This window comes from Tripterygium wilfordii, chromosome 4 (assembly GCF_013401445.1).
Source record: "Tripterygium wilfordii isolate XIE 37 chromosome 4, ASM1340144v1, whole genome shotgun sequence".
NCBI lineage: Eukaryota > Viridiplantae > Streptophyta > Magnoliopsida > Celastrales > Celastraceae > Tripterygium > Tripterygium wilfordii.
Genome location: NC_052235.1, coordinates 5,554,314 through 5,577,795, shown reverse-complemented (window position 1 = coordinate 5,577,795; position 23,482 = coordinate 5,554,314). Strand labels below are relative to the sequence as shown.

The 23,482-nt window shown below is 37.9% G+C and overlaps 3 protein-coding genes and 1 pseudogene across 5 annotated transcripts; 2 read left to right on the top strand and 2 right to left on the bottom strand.

The window, feature by feature from the left end:
* The first annotated feature begins 2,777 nt into the window (after window positions 1–2,777).
* On the top strand, window positions 2,778–5,989 carry LOC119996439 (rhamnogalacturonan I rhamnosyltransferase 1-like). The gene is made up of 8 exons (XM_038843074.1): window positions 2,778–3,087; window positions 3,602–3,669; window positions 3,787–3,875; window positions 3,971–4,136; window positions 4,232–4,521; window positions 4,630–4,834; window positions 4,920–5,077; window positions 5,341–5,989. Exons 1-8 carry the CDS (start codon window positions 2,778–2,780, stop codon window positions 5,585–5,587), a joined length of 1,533 nt encoding a protein of 510 aa, XP_038699002.1. The 3' UTR covers window positions 5,588–5,989.
* A 2,035-nt stretch (window positions 5,990–8,024) lies between these two features.
* LOC119996443 (transcription factor BIM2-like) lies at window positions 8,025–12,392 on the bottom strand. 3 transcript variants are annotated; one of them, XM_038843079.1, is made up of 9 exons: window positions 12,234–12,392; window positions 11,999–12,126; window positions 11,803–11,908; window positions 11,068–11,137; window positions 10,866–10,961; window positions 9,118–9,524; window positions 8,653–8,782; window positions 8,350–8,472; window positions 8,025–8,264 (listed from the first exon to the last, which is right to left on the bottom strand). In XM_038843079.1, exons 2-8 carry the CDS (start codon window positions 12,087–12,089, stop codon window positions 8,362–8,364), a joined length of 1,011 nt encoding a protein of 336 aa, XP_038699007.1. In that variant the 5' UTR covers window positions 12,090–12,126; window positions 12,234–12,392; the 3' UTR covers window positions 8,025–8,264; window positions 8,350–8,361. The 3 variants fall into 3 exon arrangements, with proteins under 3 accessions (XP_038699007.1, XP_038699005.1, XP_038699006.1); XM_038843077.1 differs by having other exon boundaries at window positions 8,025–8,472; XM_038843078.1 differs by having other exon boundaries at window positions 8,025–8,472; window positions 11,999–12,362.
* Window positions 12,393–14,027: 1,635 nt separating this feature from the next.
* On the bottom strand, window positions 14,028–16,271 carry LOC119996440 (F-box/kelch-repeat protein At5g15710). The gene has a single exon (XM_038843075.1). The coding sequence runs from the start codon at window positions 15,851–15,853 to the stop codon at window positions 14,546–14,548; it is 1,308 nt and encodes a 435-aa protein (XP_038699003.1). The 5' UTR covers window positions 15,854–16,271; the 3' UTR covers window positions 14,028–14,545.
* A 2,444-nt stretch (window positions 16,272–18,715) lies between these two features.
* On the top strand, window positions 18,716–22,475 carry LOC119996441 (annotated as a pseudogene).
* The last annotated feature ends 1,007 nt before the right edge of the window (window positions 22,476–23,482 follow it).

The window sequence follows — 23,482 nt, the reverse complement described above, 5'->3', positions numbered from 1 at the left end:
GTGAGAAAGTTAAAGAGGAATTCAATTTCAGTCAATCACTCCCACATAGATCTAACCCACCTAGGCTGAGGAATGTCACACTCTAATTCCTTGTAGTGTGAGAAGGTAAAATATTTGTACATCCATTATTGAATATGGAGTTGGTCTTGTGTCCCCTACTATTAGTCTATTAGTGCATTTGTACCACTAGTTACTACTTTATTTGACGGTCCAAATTTAGACTAAATATCTAAAAAGATAAATTTGTATGGTGTGCACTAGTCAAGAGAACTTCAAAAATTTATCAAATGTCTTAATCTACGGGGTTTTTTTTTTTTTCTGTTTAATTCATAAGCTGCTGTCATATGTATATAAACAAAAATTACCCCATAACTCCCTAATCAATGCGTTAAGGCACTCATTAATTAATTCAATAAATGTATATTAAGTTGTGCAACAACTCACATGGTCGAGTTGGTTGGAGATAAATTCTTCTGACGGTGATCTTATTTTGACTCGACTAACTTATTATCGTATAATAGAAATCGTAAATCTTTTAATGATAAATTAGGCATTATTGAGAGAACCATTGATAATGAACTTCAAGGAATCTATAACCAAAAATGAAAAAATAACAAGAAAAACAATGTAGGAGTCTGTTGAGTGAAGATACATGATTTTGCTTATAGAAGCAAAGATGAGAGAGATTGTCCCTTTTTACAATTATGAAAGAGAGCCATCCAGCTTTATAGGGTAAGTGGGCACTTGCAGGTAAATTAAGTAACCCAGAAATCTAGAATTGCTGCAAATTTGAGTTACAAAGAGGCATGGAATTAATGGTTGATTTCTTGACAAATCAAGAAATGCTTCTACCAAAGCATTTTATATCACAAGTTTGCACATTAAGTGTGATTAACTTTTTGTCTTGAGTCTACCCTTCAAAGAAAATTTAACTGATCCACTTATATATATATATATATATATATATATATATATAAGTGTCTGTAGTGAAGAGGCACTGTTGTTTTTGTGTCCAAATACCGCTATTCTTATAAGCAGGGGATGAGGTATGTTCTCTATTTCAGTTTCCAAATAGAACCAGAAAGTTTTTGGATTTTAGAGCAAAAATCATTTTTCTTCTGCCCCAAGATGATTCCTTTATTGGTTCTCCTATCCTTAACATATGTTGTGTGTGTGTGTACATGTATATGTAATTACTAGAGAATCAAGTAATCTCAACCAATTTTTTAACTTATTGAAATTGGAATATATTGGAAGATAAGCACAATCCATGCACATGGATTTATATTACAAATTGAGAAAGTATCCAAATATTTTGATTATGGTGTGATAATAGATTTCACCCACAAATTAATATATATCTCTCAAATTAATAAAAAAAATTTATTTCTTTCTTTATTTTAGTTAATTAGGTTACCTGATTTAACCATACCATAAAGTGGGTGTCTTGCACATATTTTACAAATATGGATTAATTATACTCGTCATGTTATTACCTTACATGATTAAATCATTATTCCTTAGAGAGATTTTTGTTTTCAACTTGATGCTTGATATATTTGGAGAGATATCTCTTACCTGCCCAATAAATAAAATAAAATAGAGAGAAGAACCTTAATGGGTTTTGGGGGAAGTAAGACATGCATGTTTACCTTATTTAGGTAATAGCCCATATGTCACTAGCATTTATTTATGATATGCAAAGACCAATGCATCATAAATATACCTGAATTGTTAATAAATAATACACATTTACCTTGAAATATCAAACAATTTATGATTTTGTAGATGTGTTACTTGTTTTCTATGAATTTTTTGTTCTCATTTTTCAAAAAAACAAAAAATGTTTTATAAAACACATTTGATTGAAACAAAAAATCACATCACTAGAATGTTTTCTAGAAAAATAGAAAATAGAAAACAAACCAAATCGACCCCAACATATTTACGAACTTATTATATTTTGAAAATAAAATTAAAGCACATATTCACCACTAATGTTATCCCAATCAACAATAACAACAAAAAAATTAATTTATATTTTGGATTTAAATAGGCCTCAAAGAATAAGATGATATGGTATGGTATGGTATTGGTTGCAACTTTTACGTTGTAAATGCAACAACCTTGCGGCCTTTAATCACAGGCTCTCTCTTCTCACTGCGGTTCCAATTGTAACGCCGACACTCTTTCTCTCTCTAGTGCCCTCTCTCTTTTTCTCCGTATCTCTATATATCTCAATCCTCACTAAAACATTCAGCCTAGTTCTCCGGCAACCATCGCCGGGATCTGATCGGAGAGTCTCGCCGGATCTCTCTACCCATTTTTCTCTCCATTTTGGGTGCCCCATTACAGAGGCATTTCAGCACTCGTGGATAGCATTTCGAGGTTTGGTAAATATTTGTCAAAAAAAAATTATGGGTTTTGTTGTTTTTTTTAGTGGAGCTGTGAAAAGTGATAGAGTAGGTGAGCATATGGGGATTAAAGAAATGGAGATTTGAAGATGGGTTTTTGATTATTTTGAGGATACATTTGTGGGATTCAAGATTGATGTTTTTACAGTTGCAATGTGTTGTGGATAAGTTAAAAGAACCATCTTGTCTTCTTCAGTTCTTTGGGGAGAGACTTTTTTTTTCCAATAATCAAGATCTACTGGCATACAGGCTGCGTTAATGTCAAAGCTTGAGTGGAAGCGTTTGTAGTCTCTTGAGTTTGATTATGGCTTTAAAGGGTCAAGTTGCTTAGAGTGAGATCAATTGGGGTTGAACTACAAGATAATGTGCAAGACAAAGGATTCTGTTGAGAGACGTAACTATAGGGAAGTGTGGAAGGTAAAGATGCGGTTTTTGGTAGATGGGAAGGCAGAGAAGTTAAAGCATTCGATGGTCTCAAGTTCCCGGATGAAGCTATGGCTGATCCGAGCTATCATGACGGCATTGCTATGGACATGTGTTGTTCAGCTGATGTCAATTGGAGAGACGTGGGGGCCGAGATTATTGAAGAGCTGGCCTTCTTGTCTTAATCAATCTGATTTTTCTTTAGCTATTGATGAATCTCTGCCGGCCAAAGTTGTTCTTCCGCCGAAGAGTGAGTTCAAAATTCTCCCAATTTTGGTTTTGATGTTTTCCCCAGTTCTTTTTGAGCTTTGAAATTGACATATAGTTGATGATTACTGAAGGTAGATTCTATTTGCAGTGCTCCTTTTGAACTTTGAATTTGTAGAAAAGCTAAATTGCTACTCTCAGTGTTACCTGTTCTCCAGTTTTGTTTTGTTTGTTTGGTAAATTATCCTATATGGTCCCTTCTTCATATTAAAGTGAATTCGATATTCACGTCTACTCTATTAACTTCATCTCTTATATTTTATGTAGCAGTTTGTTCCTCAATTTTTCAATGGTAACATAACTTTTATTATTAACAACTCAGTTTCCTTTGTTAATCCACATGTGAAAATTTTATGTATGTTTTCAATATAAGTCCATTTCTAGCTTTGTCTTCACAGAGATAATCTTTTAGTGCTCTGGAATTCTATTTTCATGAATCATTGAGATGGCCTAGAAATTAAGTTGAATTTCTAAAATTTGGTGATTGGTGCTTACAGGGGTTTATAAGAACAATGGCTATCTTATGGTTTCCTGCAATGGAGGACTGAACCAAATGAGAGCAGCGGTGAGTTGATAGCTACTGTTATGAAAGTGTCAAATCAAAGTATTGATACCTCCTTTGATTTTACTTGCTTGCTGTAACTTGGTCGACACGTGATGATCTCTCTCTGCTCCTCTGCAGATATGTGATATGGTTGCTATAGCGAGATACTTGAATGTCACTCTTATTGTACCAGAGCTGGATAAAACTTCATTTTGGAATGATCCAAGGTGTGTTAATATATTCTACAATATGCAATCCATCTGCCTCCGTAATGCAGTTCATAATTATCCTTATTTTATATGGTTAATTATGTCTGAGGCAGTGAGTTCCAAGACATATTCGATGTTGATCATTTCATCACTTCACTGAGAGATGAGGTACGGATATTGAAAGAGCTACCGCCTAGGCTCAAAAGACGAGTTGAACTCGGAATGTTTCATTCCTTGCCACCCATTAGCTGGTCTAATCTATCTTACTACCTACACCAGGTTAGTTAGCTGATTAGAGTAACACTTCTAAGCTTTTCGTACCTCTTTCTATTACTTATGCAATGCAACTAATCTGCTTAAGTTCTTGCCAACAGATTCTTCCGCTGTTACAGAAGCACAAAGTTGTTCATTTGAATAAAACTGATGCTAGACTTGCTAATAATGGACTACCTCTTGAAATTCAAAAGTTGCGCTGCCGTGTAAATTTCAGCGCTCTGAGATTTACACCACAGATAGAAGAATTGGGTAGAAGGGTTGTCAAGATTCTGCGGGAAAGAGGTTCTTTCCTAGTCCTTCATCTCAGATATGAGATGGACATGTTGGCTTTCTCTGGCTGCTCTCATGGTTGCAATAGTGATGAGGTTGAAGAACTGACAAGAATGAGGTATTTTAGACTTTTAGTACTATCTGTTATTGTGATATACTTGTACTCAGTTTCAAACCCCAGTTTTTTTAATCATTCTTTATTACCCGTGACAAACCTTATTGTTAGGTATGCTTATCCCTGGTGGAAGGAAAAGGTGATAAATTCCGAATTGAAGAGGAAAGAAGGTTTGTGTCCCTTGACACCTGAGGAGACTGCTCTAGTATTAAGTGCCCTGGGAATTAATCACAATGTTCAGATTTATATTGCTGCTGGAGAAATCTATGGTGGACAAAGAAGGATGTCTTCTTTGGCGGCAGCTTTTCCGAATTTGGTTAGTATCCAGAACCTAAAGAACATTGTTCTTACATTTATCTGCAGATGTTCCTCAAACACTTCGCCGTGTGATTGTGAAACAGGTTAGGAAAGAAACCCTACTGAAACCATCAGATCTGATATTTTTCCAAAATCACTCATCTCAAATGGCAGCATTGGACTATCTTGTCTCTCTCAAGAGTGATATATTTGTTCCTACATATGATGGAAACATGGCCAAAGTTGTCGAAGGCCATCGCCGGTAATATCTGCTTCTATGTTTCTGTTAACTTGTTAAATGGAATATTTTGTTTTTACAATCAACTAGCTGGACCATGCGTTTCTTATCTCGCCATGGATGAATTAATAGCCCTGAATGAACACTACTCTTATGACTATATGGATAAAAGTACAAGTTTCTTAGCCACTGCTGCAAATGGACTATGGTCTGATGAACTTTGCTGATTTTATTTTCTTTCAAAATAATCTATACTTATTTTCATTTTGTTTTACAATGATTTTCAGATTCTTGGGGTTCAAGAAGACTATTGCATTAAACAGAAAGCTTCTAGTTGATTTGGTAGATCAATACATCACTGGATCATTGAGTTGGGATGAATTTTCTTCCGCTGTGAAGGATACTCATGCTGATCGTATTGGGAACCCAAGAGAGCGAATGGTCATAGCAGAGAGACCGAAGGAAGAAGATTACTTCTATGCCAATCCACATGAATGCTTGCAATCATTAGATGAACCGTTGAGGTACACATGATCCTGCTCATGCAAACAAAATGGCTATCTACCACCATTACCTTACGCCCCTAATTACTGATTGAAGGTTACAATCTAGTCCATTAATACCCGGACATTAGGGCGCAGAGAGAACTCTAATTCTGTTAATGAAGATCGGCTACTGAAGAACTTGGGCCGCCTGAGCAGGGATCAAGGTTCAACAGGGTATTTAAAATTGTTTACTCTTCTTTTCTTTTTTGAATAATGTGATTACTGTATAGTGTGACAAATATTCCATTGGAGAGGTCTAATGCCACTTTAGCTGGCATTGTATAAAAGAAAAAGGAGAAGGCAAATTACAGAACTTTGTTGGAGAGTTACTAAAACAACTCAATTCACCCCTTCCCAGAATTGCCATTTCTGCTACTTCTGGTTGATCAAATGTTAGATGCAGATGTCTGGTGCATGGTGTTAGTCTCTTTGTAGGTGACAAAAGTAATGCTTGTGAACCACTCACTTGATGTGATTAGCATGAGTGGACCTGGTTTTATGATTCTCTCTCAATACTTGAATAAGATACATGTGCTCAACTGTACAGTCAAAGGTATATGCTAGTTTCATGTTCATACATTTCACCTACACATTCAACAAGAAACATCAACATCCCATCTGGAATATCATCAGAAATTATTAGAATCCAATTCCTTCCAGCTAAGGAGGTTCTGCAGTGTAGGACCCTTGATGCATATATTTTTATTGTCATTACATAAACTGGATTATTAAAACATAAAGCTAACACTTTGTGTTATGATTCTGAGATGATTGCCCTATATGCCAGCCAAAAGAACGAGAATATTAATTTTCTAGTCAATTCATCATTCATTCAAAATCCCCAGAAAGTTTAGAGCTTGAGAGAGAGAGAGAGAGAGAGAGAGAATAAATGGGAAATAGTGTTGGATGGATAGGTGATAGAGATGGTGAGTGATCCAAGAGAGGTTAAGAGTTACTGATCCAAGAAAATTTACTGTGTTGTGAGTGATCCAAGAAGTCATCCACCATAAAAGAAATCAAGGGGGTGGATGAATACTTAATGGATTCCAAGCTCCAATTCCAAATCCCACCAATGATGGTGCCTGGTTACTTAGCATTTCAACCTCAGCTTTTGCATTACACCACCAACACCAAAAGTGGAATGTGATTAAAATGTCCCATCTAACTAAAGTTGGTTGTAGGTGAAATACTGAAATGCTTAAATTATACACACTTTTATTGGATATAATAATCGCCAACATGGTTCCAAGTGAACATTAAATCATTGCGTCGATGACTCCTGCTACAACAGAACCTGCATCTTCATTGTTTTTTTTATATAATAATTTATGACTAAACTCACTTACTAGTCAATTTTTGATCCAGTGTTAGGCATATTGAAATGTGTACACATATAGTCAATCATATAGTGATGAATCTGAATCTGTCTGAATCCAAATCGTATAGACTAGACTCAGAAAGTTCTGAGCTTGATTCGACTTTGACCAAACTTACCTTGTCATTCATATGAAAAACTTCGCAGCGTACCAACATGACAAGCCGAATTTAGGCAAATATCTAAATGAAAATTTTATATGTAAAGAAAAGGTATGCCTAGTCCTGCCCTCGAATATCTGCAGAATATAAAACCATAGTATTGCAAAAGTTCAGCAAGTAGTTGTCACCTAAAAGAGGGCCACTCGCGTTAACTTTCACCTGCAAATAAAACGTGCCTTGATGTCTGCAGAAGCAAAACCACCATCTTTCTTGCTGTATTCTCCACCCCCAAGCCAACTATTCTTCAAGTCATTCACAGACAAGAAGGCAGTCGAAATAGCTTGTGAATCCAAGTCAATTTTCTAAAACTAACCTAGTCCTCTTCACATTCACACCTAAGCCTTACCACCCTTGGGGCTTAGGGGTGGCGAACAAAGCCACTCGCAAGCTGTCCAGGCTTGGCTCGTTTATTAAACAGGTAATAATAAAACTCAATTTTAGAAAATTCCTATTCGGTTTGGCTCGCTTGCATTCCTTTCTACCCATACCTTAACGGATTCAAACTACAAAAGCTTGTAAGAAAATCTAACCCAAATAACTTGTGGAGGTATTGTCCGCCTTGAACGTCAAAGCTCCGCATAATTTTTGTCCTTAACAGGATCCTATACAGTGTGAAGGTATTGTCCCCGGGATTTATTGAAAATGCCCTAGGGGTTTTGTCCTTATGGATCCAACACCTTTATGAGCCCTCTACTTATAAATCACACCTAACCGATGTAGAATCCAAGTCTTAACAAAGCTTCAAAAATAAAAGTGATAAGTTCTCATATTTAATATCAGCAAACAAATGACAGGATGCAAGGCATGGCGCCATCGTGTCTCAAAAAGCCGTAAGTCCAACTGTAATGAATCACACAAAAACCAGAATAGGCCCATTTGAAGCAACAAAGGCACATGCACTGGAGGATGTTAGCAAATCGAAAGAACCATGTAAGCAAGCAAGCTTTGTAGGTAAAATGGATGTCATTCAGGTTAACGAAGCTCATTATTGAACAATTCCCTATTTCCAAACCAAACACAAGCAAATGACTGTATAACTTATCTTCTTCTTCCCACTGGAGAATCCATGCAAATATGTAACCTGACAACCAGGAGGCAGAGACATGTACAATTCACATTGGCCTAGTAATCTGTGGACCATGACATGGCAAAAATGAACACCTCATTCCAAGGAACGAAACAATTGATCAAACTGAATAGATAGAGGAGGATGACCAGAGTTGTATACTAGCTTTTCTCTGTTCTGAGTCTTTTATGAGCCCGATTAGAATCGTCACCGCGAGTCCCATCTCCAGTTTGCGTCAATAAGTGATTGCTTGTAAGTGGGTTTTCATGATCCTGGTAGACAACAGTATAGTATAAGATTAATAGAAAGAAAAAAGTTTACACGTATGCAAATGGCAGGGTAAGAAGAGAACTCGGCTAAAAGCCTAAAACAAGTATCTAACTAATAACATGTATTCCAAAACCATTGAACTAAAGAAGTCCTTGAAAGATCAGCAAAGATGATAAATAAACCTTTGAACCGGATGTCATAGCAGTTGACCCATTAGTTGCCCTTTTACCAACATCAATTTGAACTGAGATGCTGGCTTGTGACAGATCAACACCCAAGGATTGCAACGCTTGAGTCAGAGAATTTAATAGCCTGCTCAGGAATCAAAATCCAAGGATATAAATCAAATTCATAAGATCCATTTCCATAAGTAAATATTCATCAGAACCCAAAGAAGAGCCCAAAAAGACTCACTACCACACTATTTTAAGAGATTCAGTGTGGGGAACCAACACTTATCACCAACAGTACAAATTAGGATATGAATGAATTATATGAGGTTAGAGTCGTAAAATAAAACAGAAAATTCTTACTGACCAAGTCCTGAATAATATCATTGAAAAGCTATGGTCAGATGGATAAAAGGAGCAAAGCTTCGCAATGCTATAGAACTTAGAAAGTATTAATGAATAAGAGCAAACGCTCACCCTTGAGAATAGGCACTTGAAATGTTAATTGATCCACTTTCAATACTAAGCTCCTCTTGTCCACTTGATGTATCGTCCGGAACAGCAAGATTGCTTAAAAGTGGTCTACCCTTCCACAGCTGGGATTGAGACTGGAAAGCCATGGCTGCAGCATCAGGTACAGATTCTTGCAGAGATTGTGCAGGCATGCCACTGCTCCCAACAGTACCATACATATTTGATGGTATTTGTGTATTAGGGGGAAGCACAGGAGTGGCCGTCCCAGAGGGATGATCCAGTGCTTCATATATTGAAGCTGTGCCCAAGTCAGATTCCACCGAGTTCCGTGCAACATTATTCTCACAGGAACCATTCTTAAAAACTTGAGAATGATCCCCAAAGTTTTCTGGGGGTCCTTGATGATTTTGCTGTTTCAAACAAAAGAAGGGTCATTAAAAGTTTTCTTATGGGAGAAGAACTAAGTAGATTAATATCCTCCACAAAAAAGAGTATTCATATAGCAACTCATGGCCAGAAAAACATCATCAAAGAGAAAACTTCTACGCTTCGGTTACTCTTATCTTTTCCCCCTAAGCTTGATCTCTAGAACCCAACGTTAATGATATACTCTGCTGGTTGTTTCCGAAATCAGGGGAAAAAGAAAAAAAGATCCTTGAAATTCTAAACTTCTTCATTGATAGCTAAGAGCAAAAGTCAAATTTTTACTCAGGGAAAAGACTAGTTTCCACAAATATACTATTAACAATATTTTGCTTTGTTTTGGAAAGACATGCACATCAACAAAATCTCCCAAAACCAATCAACATGCTGGAGCCCATCGCAAGTGAATTTGCAAATATAAAAGCAAATCCATAACCACCCATTTGTCAAACAGTCAAACCTTCAACTTAAAGCTATGCTATACTAACTGAGCAAGTCACCTAAGTATTCCAGAAAGGGTGTAATAACCATCAGAAGCCATTTTATATCTCCTTCAGCTTACATTATATCTCCAAAACCCATTCACGTTCAAACAAGACCTATTTCAAACTTGGTCTCCTGTAGGAAATTGTTACGTTCAAATTTATCTCTTTTGTTTCTTGAACGGAGCGCCCAAATTTATCTCAAAGCTAGAAATACAAAAGCATCTCCATATCACACACAACAACCCACCTTATGCGAATTGAATACAACATCAGATACTTGAGTGTTTCTTGCAACTAGGAAATATTCATCCTACAGAAGCTAAGAAAATAGGCAGAGCTAAACTTTGTATCCTCCAAAACTTCTCCCTTAATCTTTTTTCTCTTTTTTAAATGACACAGAATATGTCTTAAAGTAAATCATTTATGCTGGCAATGACTCACAAATCAGCAGTATCACTTGAATCCAATTTTTGTTCTCCCTTACTTCACGGTAAAATGAAGTATTTGCATGATGCTCATTTCTTGCAAAACTGCAAAAGAGTTATACCATGTAAAGCACACAGTAGAGTTCTGTTATAACTTTATAGCTACCTTAAATTACTTAGCTGGGCAGACTTGTCAGGCACAACTCTAGCAACTGATCATTCCAACAATTAACTACACACCTGTTTCCATGTGAAGTTTTCTGTATCGATCTTTCCACATTCAAGTCTAAAAAAATAATATAAACTTTACTAGCACTTGAATATAGCGATATAAATTGAACCAAAACAGGGTTTCAATTTGATTCACAAGCAACTTAATATTCACATCAACATGCATATATCAAGCATTGGAATTTACCCAAGGCATCAATTTGGTTGGCTCCTGACTCCACCCTTGGTACGGGCCCTCATATACTCTTAACTTTTCCTGTAAAAACTGAATATATTCGATAACCTGCATACATGGATGAAATTTTTTTAATTCATTAGGAGGACAGAATTCAAAATAAAAAATGATAATTTGATACCAAAGATCAAAAAGAAAATGATTAAATGAGAACCTCTAACAAGAATGAAGCCTTATCTCTTTTCTGATCATTTTGAGGTATGAGATCTCGCAAAATTTGAAACCTAACTCAAAGATATAATTGTTGTCAGGCAAGTGCAGGAGTACCAAAAGTATACTAACTGTAAATAATGATTAAGATGATAAATACGTATTAACAGCAAACAAAAAAGTAAAACAAAATGCACAATAGTGCAACTAAAACTAAACAAACTAATATAACATTAGAAAAACATATGGTTTCCACATCCAAAGGTATTTTACAGGAGTAAATTGATCCAGAATGTCAATTAATATTTAGGATGCCTAATGAACCACAGCTCAAAAGTGCACAATTGATCCGTTCAACAAAGGTCAGCAACTTAACCATATTGATTTGTTCTTTTGTACATATGTACTCTCTATTCTCCCTAGTCAATATAAAATCTACCAAATACCTTCTTTTTTTGTCATATAAATTTAGCATGTCCTAACAGAGTTCTATCCAGATTTGCATTTCACAATACATGACCTCTCTGGATCCTCAAACTAATAACTTCCACTATTGTTTGCTCGGTATATAATTAACACAGACCGAAACTGCTGTGGCGATGTGGAAACAGATAAACAGAACAACACTAAATAATTACATACCGAAAAAACTCCAATCAAAAAGAAAATATTGAAAAAAATAAAGGACCCAAAAACATGGATTCGAATTATAGGTTGAAGAGACTGAAATTAGGCTTACCTATCATTAATCTTACTCCTTCTACGTTGCTCAGTCTCTGAATGCTTAGACCTATAGGAGTTCGACTTCTGTTCATTACCCTTTCCATCTGCCTTCATCAATTCCCCTGCAATCACAGTGATTTAAGACAAATATGCTTAAAGGAGTAAAATTTACAGAAATTCGGGCAAGCAAATGAAAACATACAAGCTCGTACCTTTTGAGGAGAGATTGTGTTGGGCGACAAGGTCATCGTAATCATCGGATTGCTCTTCTTCTTCGAGTTGAGACTTGGCGGATTTAACCATTTCGACAATAAACTCCGATTGTCAAGCCAAAATTTCCCTAATTTATGCAATAAAACAAAGAACAAACCTCTAAGCCAAACATAGCGAAAGAAAATGGAGGGGAGTGAGCGATAGAATTACAAGACAAGGCAAAACGTCATATACATAGAACAGAGTGACAAGAGTGTGGTGGTTGTGGTTGGGGCTCCGAAGGTGGGGTCCGAATTGGTGTGCGAGAATAATGGAGGAGTGAATTTATTTGTTTGCTTGCTGCTTATCAATGGAGAAAGCCCTAGATAAATAAACAAAGGCGAAGAAAGAAAATCTTGTTTTTATTAATTAAGATAATTGAGTTAGTTAAGGTAGTGCTGAATGCTAGCGTGCGCGTAGTGGGTGAAGTTTAAGAAGGGTGGGCCAAAGAGTTTAGTAGTCACGCTGTATGTATGGAAGGATGTGCATTGAAGTTTGTCTTTGCGTTAGGGCCATGGGACCCCACCCCTTTCTTAATTTAAACACTGTTTCTGGTACAATCAACATTGGTTTTTCCAAACAGAGTTGTTATTATTCCAGACAAAGTTGTTAAGATTTCGAATAAATCTACATTTTATCATTGTGGCTTCTTGTTAGTGATAACATCAGTTTGGATTCGAATTGATAGCATAAGCCTGGTGCATCGGGTGGCCCCAGTCCTTGTAGCTCTGGAAATTTGGTACAAAAAGTCTTATCTATCGCCATTCGTCAACTGCAAATTATTTTGATGACTCAAAATTAACACTCCGCCCATCCAACTGTTCAAATGATACGTTGGGCACTCGGTTTTAAAAAAAGGAAGTCTTCTTTGCGACGATCTAAACATTTCTATGGGCGGCTTAATTCCCATCACTTTCTGAGACAGCCAGACGGGAGACGAGGAAGACGGCGGATGCTGTAACTCAAGTTTATAGGCAACTGGGCCGATCTTTTTGACTATCTTAAATGGACCATAATAACGCGGTGGCAGCTTGAGGCCGGCTCATCGAGACACAGTCTCTTGTCTGTCGGGCTATAATTCACGCGAGCAAATCACAAAGCGTCTGCCCACCAGGCATTCGTAAGAGTGCCATTTTCCTACTGCGAAGAGGACAGCCAACCCATCATCTCCTTCTCCGGAGAGTGGATAGGCACATACCTTCCTATTACATCTTAAGAGATCTGCACCCAAAATAACCCTTATACAATTGCCAAACGTTCTTTCCAATTAGGTACAATAAAGTTCACAGACACTAAGGTTTGTTCAGTACAAACCGAACAGTTTAGAAGTCCTTCACACAACAAAACCTAAAGAAGAAACTAATATTCATTCTATGATCATATGCAGTCAAAGAGCTTGTAAAGAAACATGTCCCATTATTATTTCGTTTAATAGTAAATAGCAGATCACAAGAGCAGGTCACCTTTGGCAGCGTGGAAAGAGACCATTACATCCAGCCCAATCATGAAAGAAGATGAACAAATACTTGAACCGACAAATGAGAGTAAAATGTTGATCCAGTACACTATCATTTCCCAAAACAATCAAGAAGCTTAAGTTGAATCAGGTTTTTAAACCAGAAGAATAGCTTATGTGGGTTGTTAGGGACAGTTGACTTGCCACTTCCTACCAATCGTATGAATGTTAATGCGAATGAAAGTGAGGTATTTGATGCACAATAAGTCAATAGTTTTACAAATCATGGACAAATTCAAGTAATTTTATACACCTATTTACTTTAAGATCATTATTCAGTAACATGAACACTAAGGTCAGTGTTCATATTAGTTCCAGATAGTACAACAAAGCTCAATATATCCCTAATTCCTTACAGAGCTCGCAATATAGTGAGTGGGCAACCTGAAAAGAATGGTCAAACAAGGAAGCACAACCACAGCATAAAAGTACCACAACAATCACATAAATGAGTCAGCATGTTAATTTAGTAATGACAAAAAAAGAAGGTCAAAACAGTTCAATTTTTTCCAATTTATATGTACTCGAGGATCTTCCACAAAGGTACAAAAGCTTGGAAGGGGAAGCAAAAATAACAAGTTTCTTACAAATCTCCCCAAAATGTCATAAGCCATCATGTATGTTGTTGAGAACTCCCTGCCCCCGCCCCACACTCCTTTTTCTCCCGAAGAAGAAAAGAAGAAGCCAACCCAATTAAGTGATTTTTTACAACAGCATTGCTTCCATGTTCAAAACAAAGCCCAGTTATAGAAAATTAAACCAATGGTTAAATTAGAAAATTGCCTATCAAAACTTGCCTCCAGCTTGCACTGCTGTTACTTATCTAACAACGCTGGAGGAACTTGAATTCTTAATGAACTTGCTAGAGTAAAAGAAGTCTCGGCAATAGATGTGTACACGCAGGATGAGGAAATACAAGGCATGTAAAGATGATGCCTTGTGACAGTCCTTTATGACAAATAGTATATAGGCGGCAAAAAAGGATTCCAGTTTAGTAGATGGAAGCATCAAACCTTGGCTCGTAGAAACAAACCTGGCTGTTGTATGACTGAAGAGCACATCCAGCAATCCAGGACCAGACCTTCTTATCAACATCATAAAGGAGACCCTTCCCTTGATTCCAAGATGTGAAGCATATCAAATTGTCCTGTCCAAAACACTCAAATCTTTCAGCTGACAGCCTCAAGAGCGCTCGAAAATACTTCGGTGGCATCCTACTTATCTCCACCCAAATAGTCTTGGCATGATCCAATTCCCAAATTCTCATACTTTGAAGAGTACTATACAGACCAATCCTTCCAACTAGAAAAAGACGCTTCTGAGAACCAGCAATCAAATATCCATCCAACAGTGACCGTGGGAACTTAGCGGGAATGTGTTCCCAGTACCCCGTGTCAAGCCGATACATCATCAATCCAAGAGGCGAAAGGGTTTCCAAATATAACCTAGAGTCACAATATGCCATCTTCGAGGAGCAAAGGTTAACTGCTGGCATTATCTGGTGAAGGAACCATTTGTCAAGTTTCGAATCATACACTTCAGTAGGTAATGACTTGTCACCATAAATATCACTGGTTGCTATGACTTTGAATGATCGCTCCATTCGATCAACGACCATTATCAACTGTCTTTGCTGATTATAATGCATACTTGGCAATGTTCTCCAACTTTGTGTCAGTGGATTACAAACTAATGTTCTAAAAGTTAGCCCATCAAGCCCAGAAAAGCAAACAAGACCCCCAGACGAACCCACCAACCAGAATGCCCACTGTGGCAAGAATGTGAATGGAATTCTATACCATGTTTTCAATGGCAAGCTGAAAACCGAGCATTGTGGTGTCTGTGAGTTCTTCCAAAACGTCAGAAGACAAGGGCCATGAGCTGGCGCTTGTGAGTGAAATTTAAGAAAACTATTATCTTGAAGAATCGAGTTCCACCTCTTACAAACAGAGCGAAGACGGAATATCATAAAAGGAGGAACCCTAGCTAAAATCTCATTCAACAAATCTTCAGGTAACATTGCCCATATATTATCCTCCATTTGAACATCAGGATGAACAGCTTTGCCAAATGTGGCCACTGTTTCCTCATCTAAGCCACGTGGTTTAGTCTTAACCCTCGACGGACTGGTATTCCTCGATCCTACACGACCCATCGGACTCGTATTCCTCGACCCACCACCCCTCATAGGTGACTCCTGTTTAGGACGACCATCATCGTCACGAAAGATGCCATTTTTCATCGACTGTGAACCAGATAATCCAGACCCGGCTTCAAAATTCCGTCCTATACCATCCATAGTAATTAAATCCCAGAAACCCTAATCGACCCAACACCAGTTATTGTTTACAACCCGTAAATATCTCCTAAATTCACAATTTCAAATCAAAAGATCTGAACTTTAAGAAAACCCAGGACTCCAAACAGCAATAACTTAAAAAGAACCAGGAAGCACAACTTGCATTTTCAGTTCATATCAAGAGGCCCAATGTTAAACCAGATCCAAAATTGACAATAACCTCGTAGCGGATGAGATATTATGCAAATCAGAAGATGAAACAGCTGATTGAGATATCAATGCGGCATTTACAGTGTTCGATTTACCTTTGGATATGAAGAGTTGTATGCGACTTCCTTTTTCTTGGTGAGGAAAGCTTGTCAGAGATGGCACAAGTGAAAATTCCTTGGCATAGAAATGAGAGACCAACCTAATCTGACCTGTGACTCTCTCACATTTTATATATATTTTTTAAAATTTTCACAATATGAAGATAAAACAAAAAATAAAAAAGTAATTAATGGGTGCTAATCCCGTTACAAAGTAAAACAAATTATGCTTCTGGAGACCCAATGAGGTTTTGACAGATCAGCAAACTAAAAATGATTAGTCCATATTGATCTCTTAATCTTCAAGATTATGGTCCCACTAGTTATTTTTTAATTTCTACCATAAAATGGTTGGTGAAGAGAATTGATGGGGGAAGGTGGGCCATGATTTCCATGATCAATTTTGAATTTGCTTTCAACGGAAATGATAAGCATGCTAGGACCTGCTGATGGAGGTTTGGCGTAATCGACGGTGATAATTGATGGACATATGTATATTGTGTCTACTACTATTTTGAATAATTTTGTAGTTGTTTGTTTGTTCTTTTTCTTTATTGGGCTCCACTAATTTAAAATTTAAATATTGTTGTTTTTGGAATTTAGCTATATTTAAAGAAAAATATTTAAGTTAATTTTATAAAATCAATTTCAAAAAATCCAATTTATGAATTGAGTAGTGGACCTCAATGATGGATCCACCAGGCAACAGCTAACACTTTTGGGCTGGCCCATTGTGGTTTTATCCTTTGCAGACTTTGAGTTGCAAAGCCCATCTTTCAAACTTTTTTGGGCCCCAAGGCAATTGATGAAGTATTAATTTTCTTCCTGCCTCTTTATTTATTTATTAATTTATTTTTACCATTTTAATGGCATCGGATCAAATAAAATTTGTAGAAATTTTAATAATAATATTTTTAGAAGCTTTGAATCAATAGTTGAAGAAAATGTATAAATAGTTTGGAACAAAGGATGACCAATGGAAAAGCTGAGGGCATGAGAAGGACTATGACTATCAAATTATTGTACCTAATTGGAGCCCTACATTAAAATAATTAATAAGTCTCTATTTGGTTTAAGTGTTTTCTAAGTGTTTTTATTTTTCGAAAAATAAAAAATATATTGAAAACACGTTTGGTTATCCATTGTATAAAAAACATGTTCCCTGAAAAACGAGATTTTCCGTCTTCTTCGCATTCCCCTTTCTCTCTAAGTCCCCGCTCATTTGATTTCTATTTACTTCGACTTCCGTCTACGAAACAATCTCTTAGGTTTTCTTGTTGTCGCGGCTTTGTATTACCCTTTCTCTCCATATTGTCACTTCTATCATCTCTCATTAACTCGACTTCCACCTACAAAACCTCATAAGTGTTCTCGCTGTCACCATTGAAGATGGTAATCAGCTCATCTAACAGGTACTTGGTCCTTGACGGTAGCTTTTATTTCTCGTCTCTAAGCATTTTTTCTCTCATTTTCATACCTCAACTATTGACAAGTACCCCCTTCGTCCTTCAAGTGAGAGTTGGGTCGAAAAATGCTTGCGTGACATCTATGTGGCACATAAGATAAATCTTATATGGCAAACAAATTGAAAAATTTAACAATATGTCTCCAAACAATTTAAGGGTAAAACTTTTAGTCCCTAAACAATTGTAAGAGAGAGACTTGTTCTCCCTAAAATTTCAGGAAAAAAAAAAAACATCATTTGAATTTGTACCGAAGAGTTTGAGCACTTCTATCATTTCAAAAAGTGGCTTCAACAATGATTCCTCCAAACCAATTGTTTATTTCACTTTGTAAGTACTATATGGGTCAAAAAAAACATTGGCCCGAAATACTTGAGCACATGATGGAAGGCTTAGCGAAGGTCAGGATTGGATCAGCCCAAAATATGCGTCTGAAGGCATATCTGGCCCAAGTCCAAACGAAGCCCAAGGCCCACGGTTAGGATGGGTGCAAGACTAGGCATCTAGGGCCTAAGACGTATAATGTAAAGTAAGTCTCAGATTGGGCTGCAGGCTCAATTATGACTTAGTAAAGAAGTCTGTCCATACGGATAACACGCGTTGACTACGTGATCTGAAAAACTATAAATAAAGGAGGACCCCTCATCATTTACTCTTTGAACTACCTGGTACCTATCTCTCTAAAATCTATTCCCTTTTATCACTTAAATATCTTCCGCCATTGACTGACTTTACCATCGGAGCTTGTTCGATCGACATCACATCGGTGTTCAAGTTTGATGATCAACTTTCATTTAAACTTACAGGGTTGTCATAGACCTCGATCGACAATAACAACGATCCCTAAAATTAAACGGGGTATTTTCCTATATTTGTGGATGAAAAGGGAAAAAAGAAAAGAAATTAAGTGACGAAAATGAAATCTGACTAATAATTAATGGGCAAATCTGAAAGAAAATCGTGACTATCAGACAGACGGGAATCACAAAACGACACACTTAAGCGATGCTTAGCTGGCACCATATTAGACGCAGCAGTCGGCTAGATCCTGGCCCCTATATTGACACGTGTCCCTTTCATAAACCCCATCTGTATGTATCCCACAGTCACACGTGGTCTCCTTCTTTTCTCTCGCCGGAGTTTCCTCCAACACTCAATCAGTAGTCAGTAGTCGTTATTGATAGTGGTGGCGACGTTTAAGTTAATTTATTGAGGATCAAAATTGGCTGTTCTCATTCCCTGAATATTTCGATTTGGAGTGTTTCCTTCTCTTTATTTTTGAGGGTTTTGATTTTTGTGATTGGGGGATGGGGGCGATGACGTCGTCGGTGGCGGCGAAGTTTGCCTTCTTCCCGCCGAATCCGCCTTCGTACCAGGTGGTGGTGGAGGAGGTGATTGGGAAGCTGACCATGGCTGGGGTAGTGAATAGCGGAAACGTCGACGTTTTGAAGCTGGCGACCAAGAGAGGGAATCAGGTGGTGGCGGTCTACTTTAGGAATCCTGAAGCTAAGCTGACGATGTTGTATTCGCATGGAAACGCCGCCGATCTTGGCCAGATGTGCGATTTGTTTAGCGAACTCAGTTTGCATCTCCGAGTCAATCTAATGGGGTCAGTCCACGCTTTGACTTCTGTTATGTGTATTCGAATGGATTATGGTTGTATTAATTTATATGTAGTGCGTGGTTACATCGCGTTTATGAATGTATCTGTGCAGGTATGACTACTCTGGGTATGGTCAATCGTCTGGGAAGGTAAATGATTTCGCTTAATAGTTTGTTTGGTCATCAAGAAATTTGTTTCTGCTATGAACAGAGGATAACATGGATTTAGGGTGTTCTGTGACTTCTGTCACTGTTCAGTAGCTCAGGGAATTGAGGGGCAGTGTAGATGAAGATTTCGTTAGTGATTTATGGACTCTTATCTGGAAAAAAGCAAAATTTTATGCACCTTTGTTAAGTTGGATGCTTTTGTTGACATAAGGAATATTTAGGAAGCTGATGATGTGCTTGGGAAAAATTGTGAAATATTCTGGAAATGTTGGACATACTTTTGGAATCTCATCATTTTTTCAGGGGCAGTAGACTATTAATTGTTTTTTCCCCTAATATTATTGAGTTTGATATGATACTACATAGAAGATTATTGAATCATTTTTTGTTTTCCATTCGAGCAGCCAAGTGAGCAAAATACTTATGCTGACATAGAAGCTGCATATAGGTGCCTTCTTGAGAAATATGGAGCGAAGGAGGAAGATATTATCTTGTATGGGCAATCAGTGGGAAGTGGACCCACTCTAGATTTGGCAACCCAGTTGCCAAGATTGAGGGCTGTGGTTCTCCACAGTCCAATCATGTCTGGACTCCGCGTCATGTATCCAGTGAAGCGAACTTACTGGTTCGACATTTATAAGGTTCCATTTAGTATTTTGATGCGGTGTTACAGATTTTGTAGTCTTATTTGCTTGTCGTACGTGGGGAACTAAATTATTTCTTTCTTTATTTTTTTTTTTGGCGTTGCAGAACATTGACAAAATACCGATGGTCAATTGTCCAGTACTGGTGATACATGTGGGTTCCTTTGATAATTGCAACTTGTGGTCTAAGTTTGTTAAATGCTTGTGTTTGAGTGAGGCATGCCAGGATAATTTGGTTCTGTTACTTAACTGGGAAGTAAGCTTTGAAGTGTCTCCTGCATTGATGCTACTGCACTTTGCATGTATCTGGCATTTGCGTAAGCTATATGTTGCAAGTATATGTTTGTCTGCTATCCTTCTATATATATATATATATGCACCAAAAGGCACTGCCTTCTTTTGTGATTATGTTTCTAACCTTTGGGATGTTTAATGCACATGAAACAAAGTTAGTTAGCGGCTTGCTCATTAAATTCTTTTTGATAATGACCGAATTGTGCAGATTATATCATTAAAAGGCAATGTGTATAATTAGTTATTCTCTTTAATTGAGAGCAAAGCTTTTCAAGTGAACTGTAATGAACCTTACTCATGTTTATGATATCTACTTAACATTTGAACTTGTTATTGATAAGTACCACATCGGTTAGGAGGGAAGGTGAAGTGTGGTTTATAAGGGGGCCGCCACCTTCAAATGGTACCGAGGGTTTTCCAGAGAAGCTGGAGGCCCAAGGTATAAAAGGAGTTAGGTTGGGGACTCGAAGGCCCAATCCGCTGCCTGGGGCGAAGCCCAGGAACTGCTCTGGAGCCCTTTGGGCCGGAGTGGGGCCCTTGGTATGCTGAGTTGGTGGTAGGTACTTATCAATTGGTATCGGAGCCGTTCTTCCGCCGTGTGGGGGGCTGCATGCTTCTGTGCCTAGTGCCCCGGCGACGGGCCCTTAGAGGGGTCGTCCGCGGAGTGGCCAGCCATGGAAGTGCCTGTCTGAATATAGACAGAAGGTCCATGGTGCCTGACCAACGTGGACGTTGGCCTCGAAAGGGGGGAGTAATGATAAGTACCACATCGGTTAGGAGGGAAGGTGAAGTGTGGTTTATAAGGGGGCCGCCACCTTCAAATGGTACCGAGGGTTTTCCAGAGAAGCTGGAGGCCCAAGGTATAAAAGGAGTTAGGTTGGGGACTCGAAGGCCCAATCCGCTGCCTGGGGCGAAGCCCAGGAACTGCTCTGGAGCCCTTTGGGCCGGAGTGGGGCCCTTGGTATGCTGAGTTGGTGGTAGGTACTTATCAGTTATCTGAGTACATAAATGCTCATATTAGTTTTAGGATGGGCTGGTTTCACTCACTGCAAAAAGATCTTAGGTTTTATTATTATTATTTTATGAGTGTTATCTTAAGGTGCATGTATGGCGTTGAATATTGTAACTTGTTAGGAGCAACATGCGCCTAAGAAGTCAGATTTTTCCTCATTTGCCTAGATATTCTACTGCGTATTGCAGGGTACTGCTGATGACGTTGTGGATTGGTCACATGGGAAGCAACTCTGGGAGCAGTGCAAAGAGAAGTATGAACCATTATGGATTAAAGGGGGGAACCATTGTAACCTGGAACTCTACCTACAATACATCAAGCATCTCAAGAAGTTTATAACAGCAATTGAGAAGTGGTCTTATCAACGGAAAGTGTCTGGGCCAATTAAAGACCAACCAGATAATCCAAGAAAGAGCACGAATGTTAGAGATACTTCCAGATCAAGCACAGATAAAAAAGATAGGCATAGACCAAGTACTGACCACAGAGAAATGCCAAGGGCAAGCACAGACTAGAGAGAAATCAAGAATTAGTGTTGATAGGAGAGAGAAATCTAGAAAGAGCGTGGACTGTGATGAGAAAGCCAGTAATGCCACTGAACAGCCTGAAAAAGCGACGAACAGCATTGACCGGTTAGCTAGATTCGAACTGGCTAAAACTGTTTTCTTACCATTATCCTTTTGTTTCTTTATTCATCTGTGCCTGCATTGGCGGCACATCTTGTGAATTGTTTTTCTTGACTCTTGGAATTGAATTCTTTTGCAGCTTTGGAAACATGGTGAGATCAGTTGGATTGTGTAATATTGATTGTTTTAAGCCATCGGCAACGGCCCTCTGAGGAATTGAAGGTTAATAGGCTGATTCAGGTTGTATTTCACCTTAGTTATTTGATTTGCCAATGTATTGTTTGGGTATAGGGAAAATGTCTAGGTATTTTTTATTCATTTTACACGAGAAAGAATAGGAATTTATTTGTGGGCAAGTTGTGCATCTAATTCATTATCTTTTCCAAAGTGGCCTCTCTCCGACTTTGTCTCTCTCTTTGTAAGGATACATGCTTGCTACATTATAATTTAGTTCTGATTTTAATTAATGTAAGTTTCTGTATGGTACGTGCTTTTATTCAACACAGTCCCTTCCCATCTTTCTGCGAGTTTAGTTTTTGATGAGAGAAATCAAGGTTGCACGACTCGCCTGTAAATTTACTCTGCAAATACTGGTTTTATGGGGCCTGATATGAGTTATTAGATTATTGCAGAGGGTTTTAAAGTTCCCGGGAAAACAAGTATTCTTCAGCATTCTTACCTTTGTTTGGCATGCATTAGACTATGTATGATGCCCATTTACAGTTGTGTAGTAAGAAAATATTTATCAGCGCGACCTCAAAACTTAGAGAGGCTGCTGAAGGATGTCGTCAACTGTTTTCGTTGTATTGAGGCAGGATTCTAGACCATTGTATTTTCGTTTTGATTCAGGAAGTTGAATTGGATTCAGTGTCAGCATATCCCTATCAACTGCTTTTCCTTCTTCCTCTCTCTCTTACTATCTGTGTCTGTTGAAATTCTTTACTTCCAGTCCATGTCCCACATCCTCCTTCAAGGAGATGAAAGGATGTGGTGCCTTATTACCTTGAATATATTGGTAAGAGGTACCTTAGTGTATAAAAATGCTTGATGATAGCTGTTAGTTCTTTAGCAGCATTGAGTACTAACTACTGTTTTGAAATCGAAGTCCCCAAGCCGGATTGAATGGTATCCAGAAATTGCAATATGTTCTTCCAGGAGGCATACAAAGGTAGGCGTTATGAAGAATGCAGGATCCCCCTGATGGGTGGAATATACGATTATGTATGCCTAGCTTAAACCCTGATTTGGTCCGCAAAGGACATATCAGGGCAGCAGGACAATCCTATGATGCCTTGAAGTTGTCAAGTGGGTCTGTTTAAACCCTGTACAGTACAGACTTTCTTTGTGCATGAAAGATGAAATGGGTTTGTTTCACATTGTCTTTGACTGGGAAATTAAAATGACAAGCCTTTTTAGCATGTTTTGTTGGTAACCATGGCCGAAAATGAAGAGATTAGTGGTAGAAACATTTAACAAAAATCATTGATATCAGTCTGAGTTCATATGTGGATG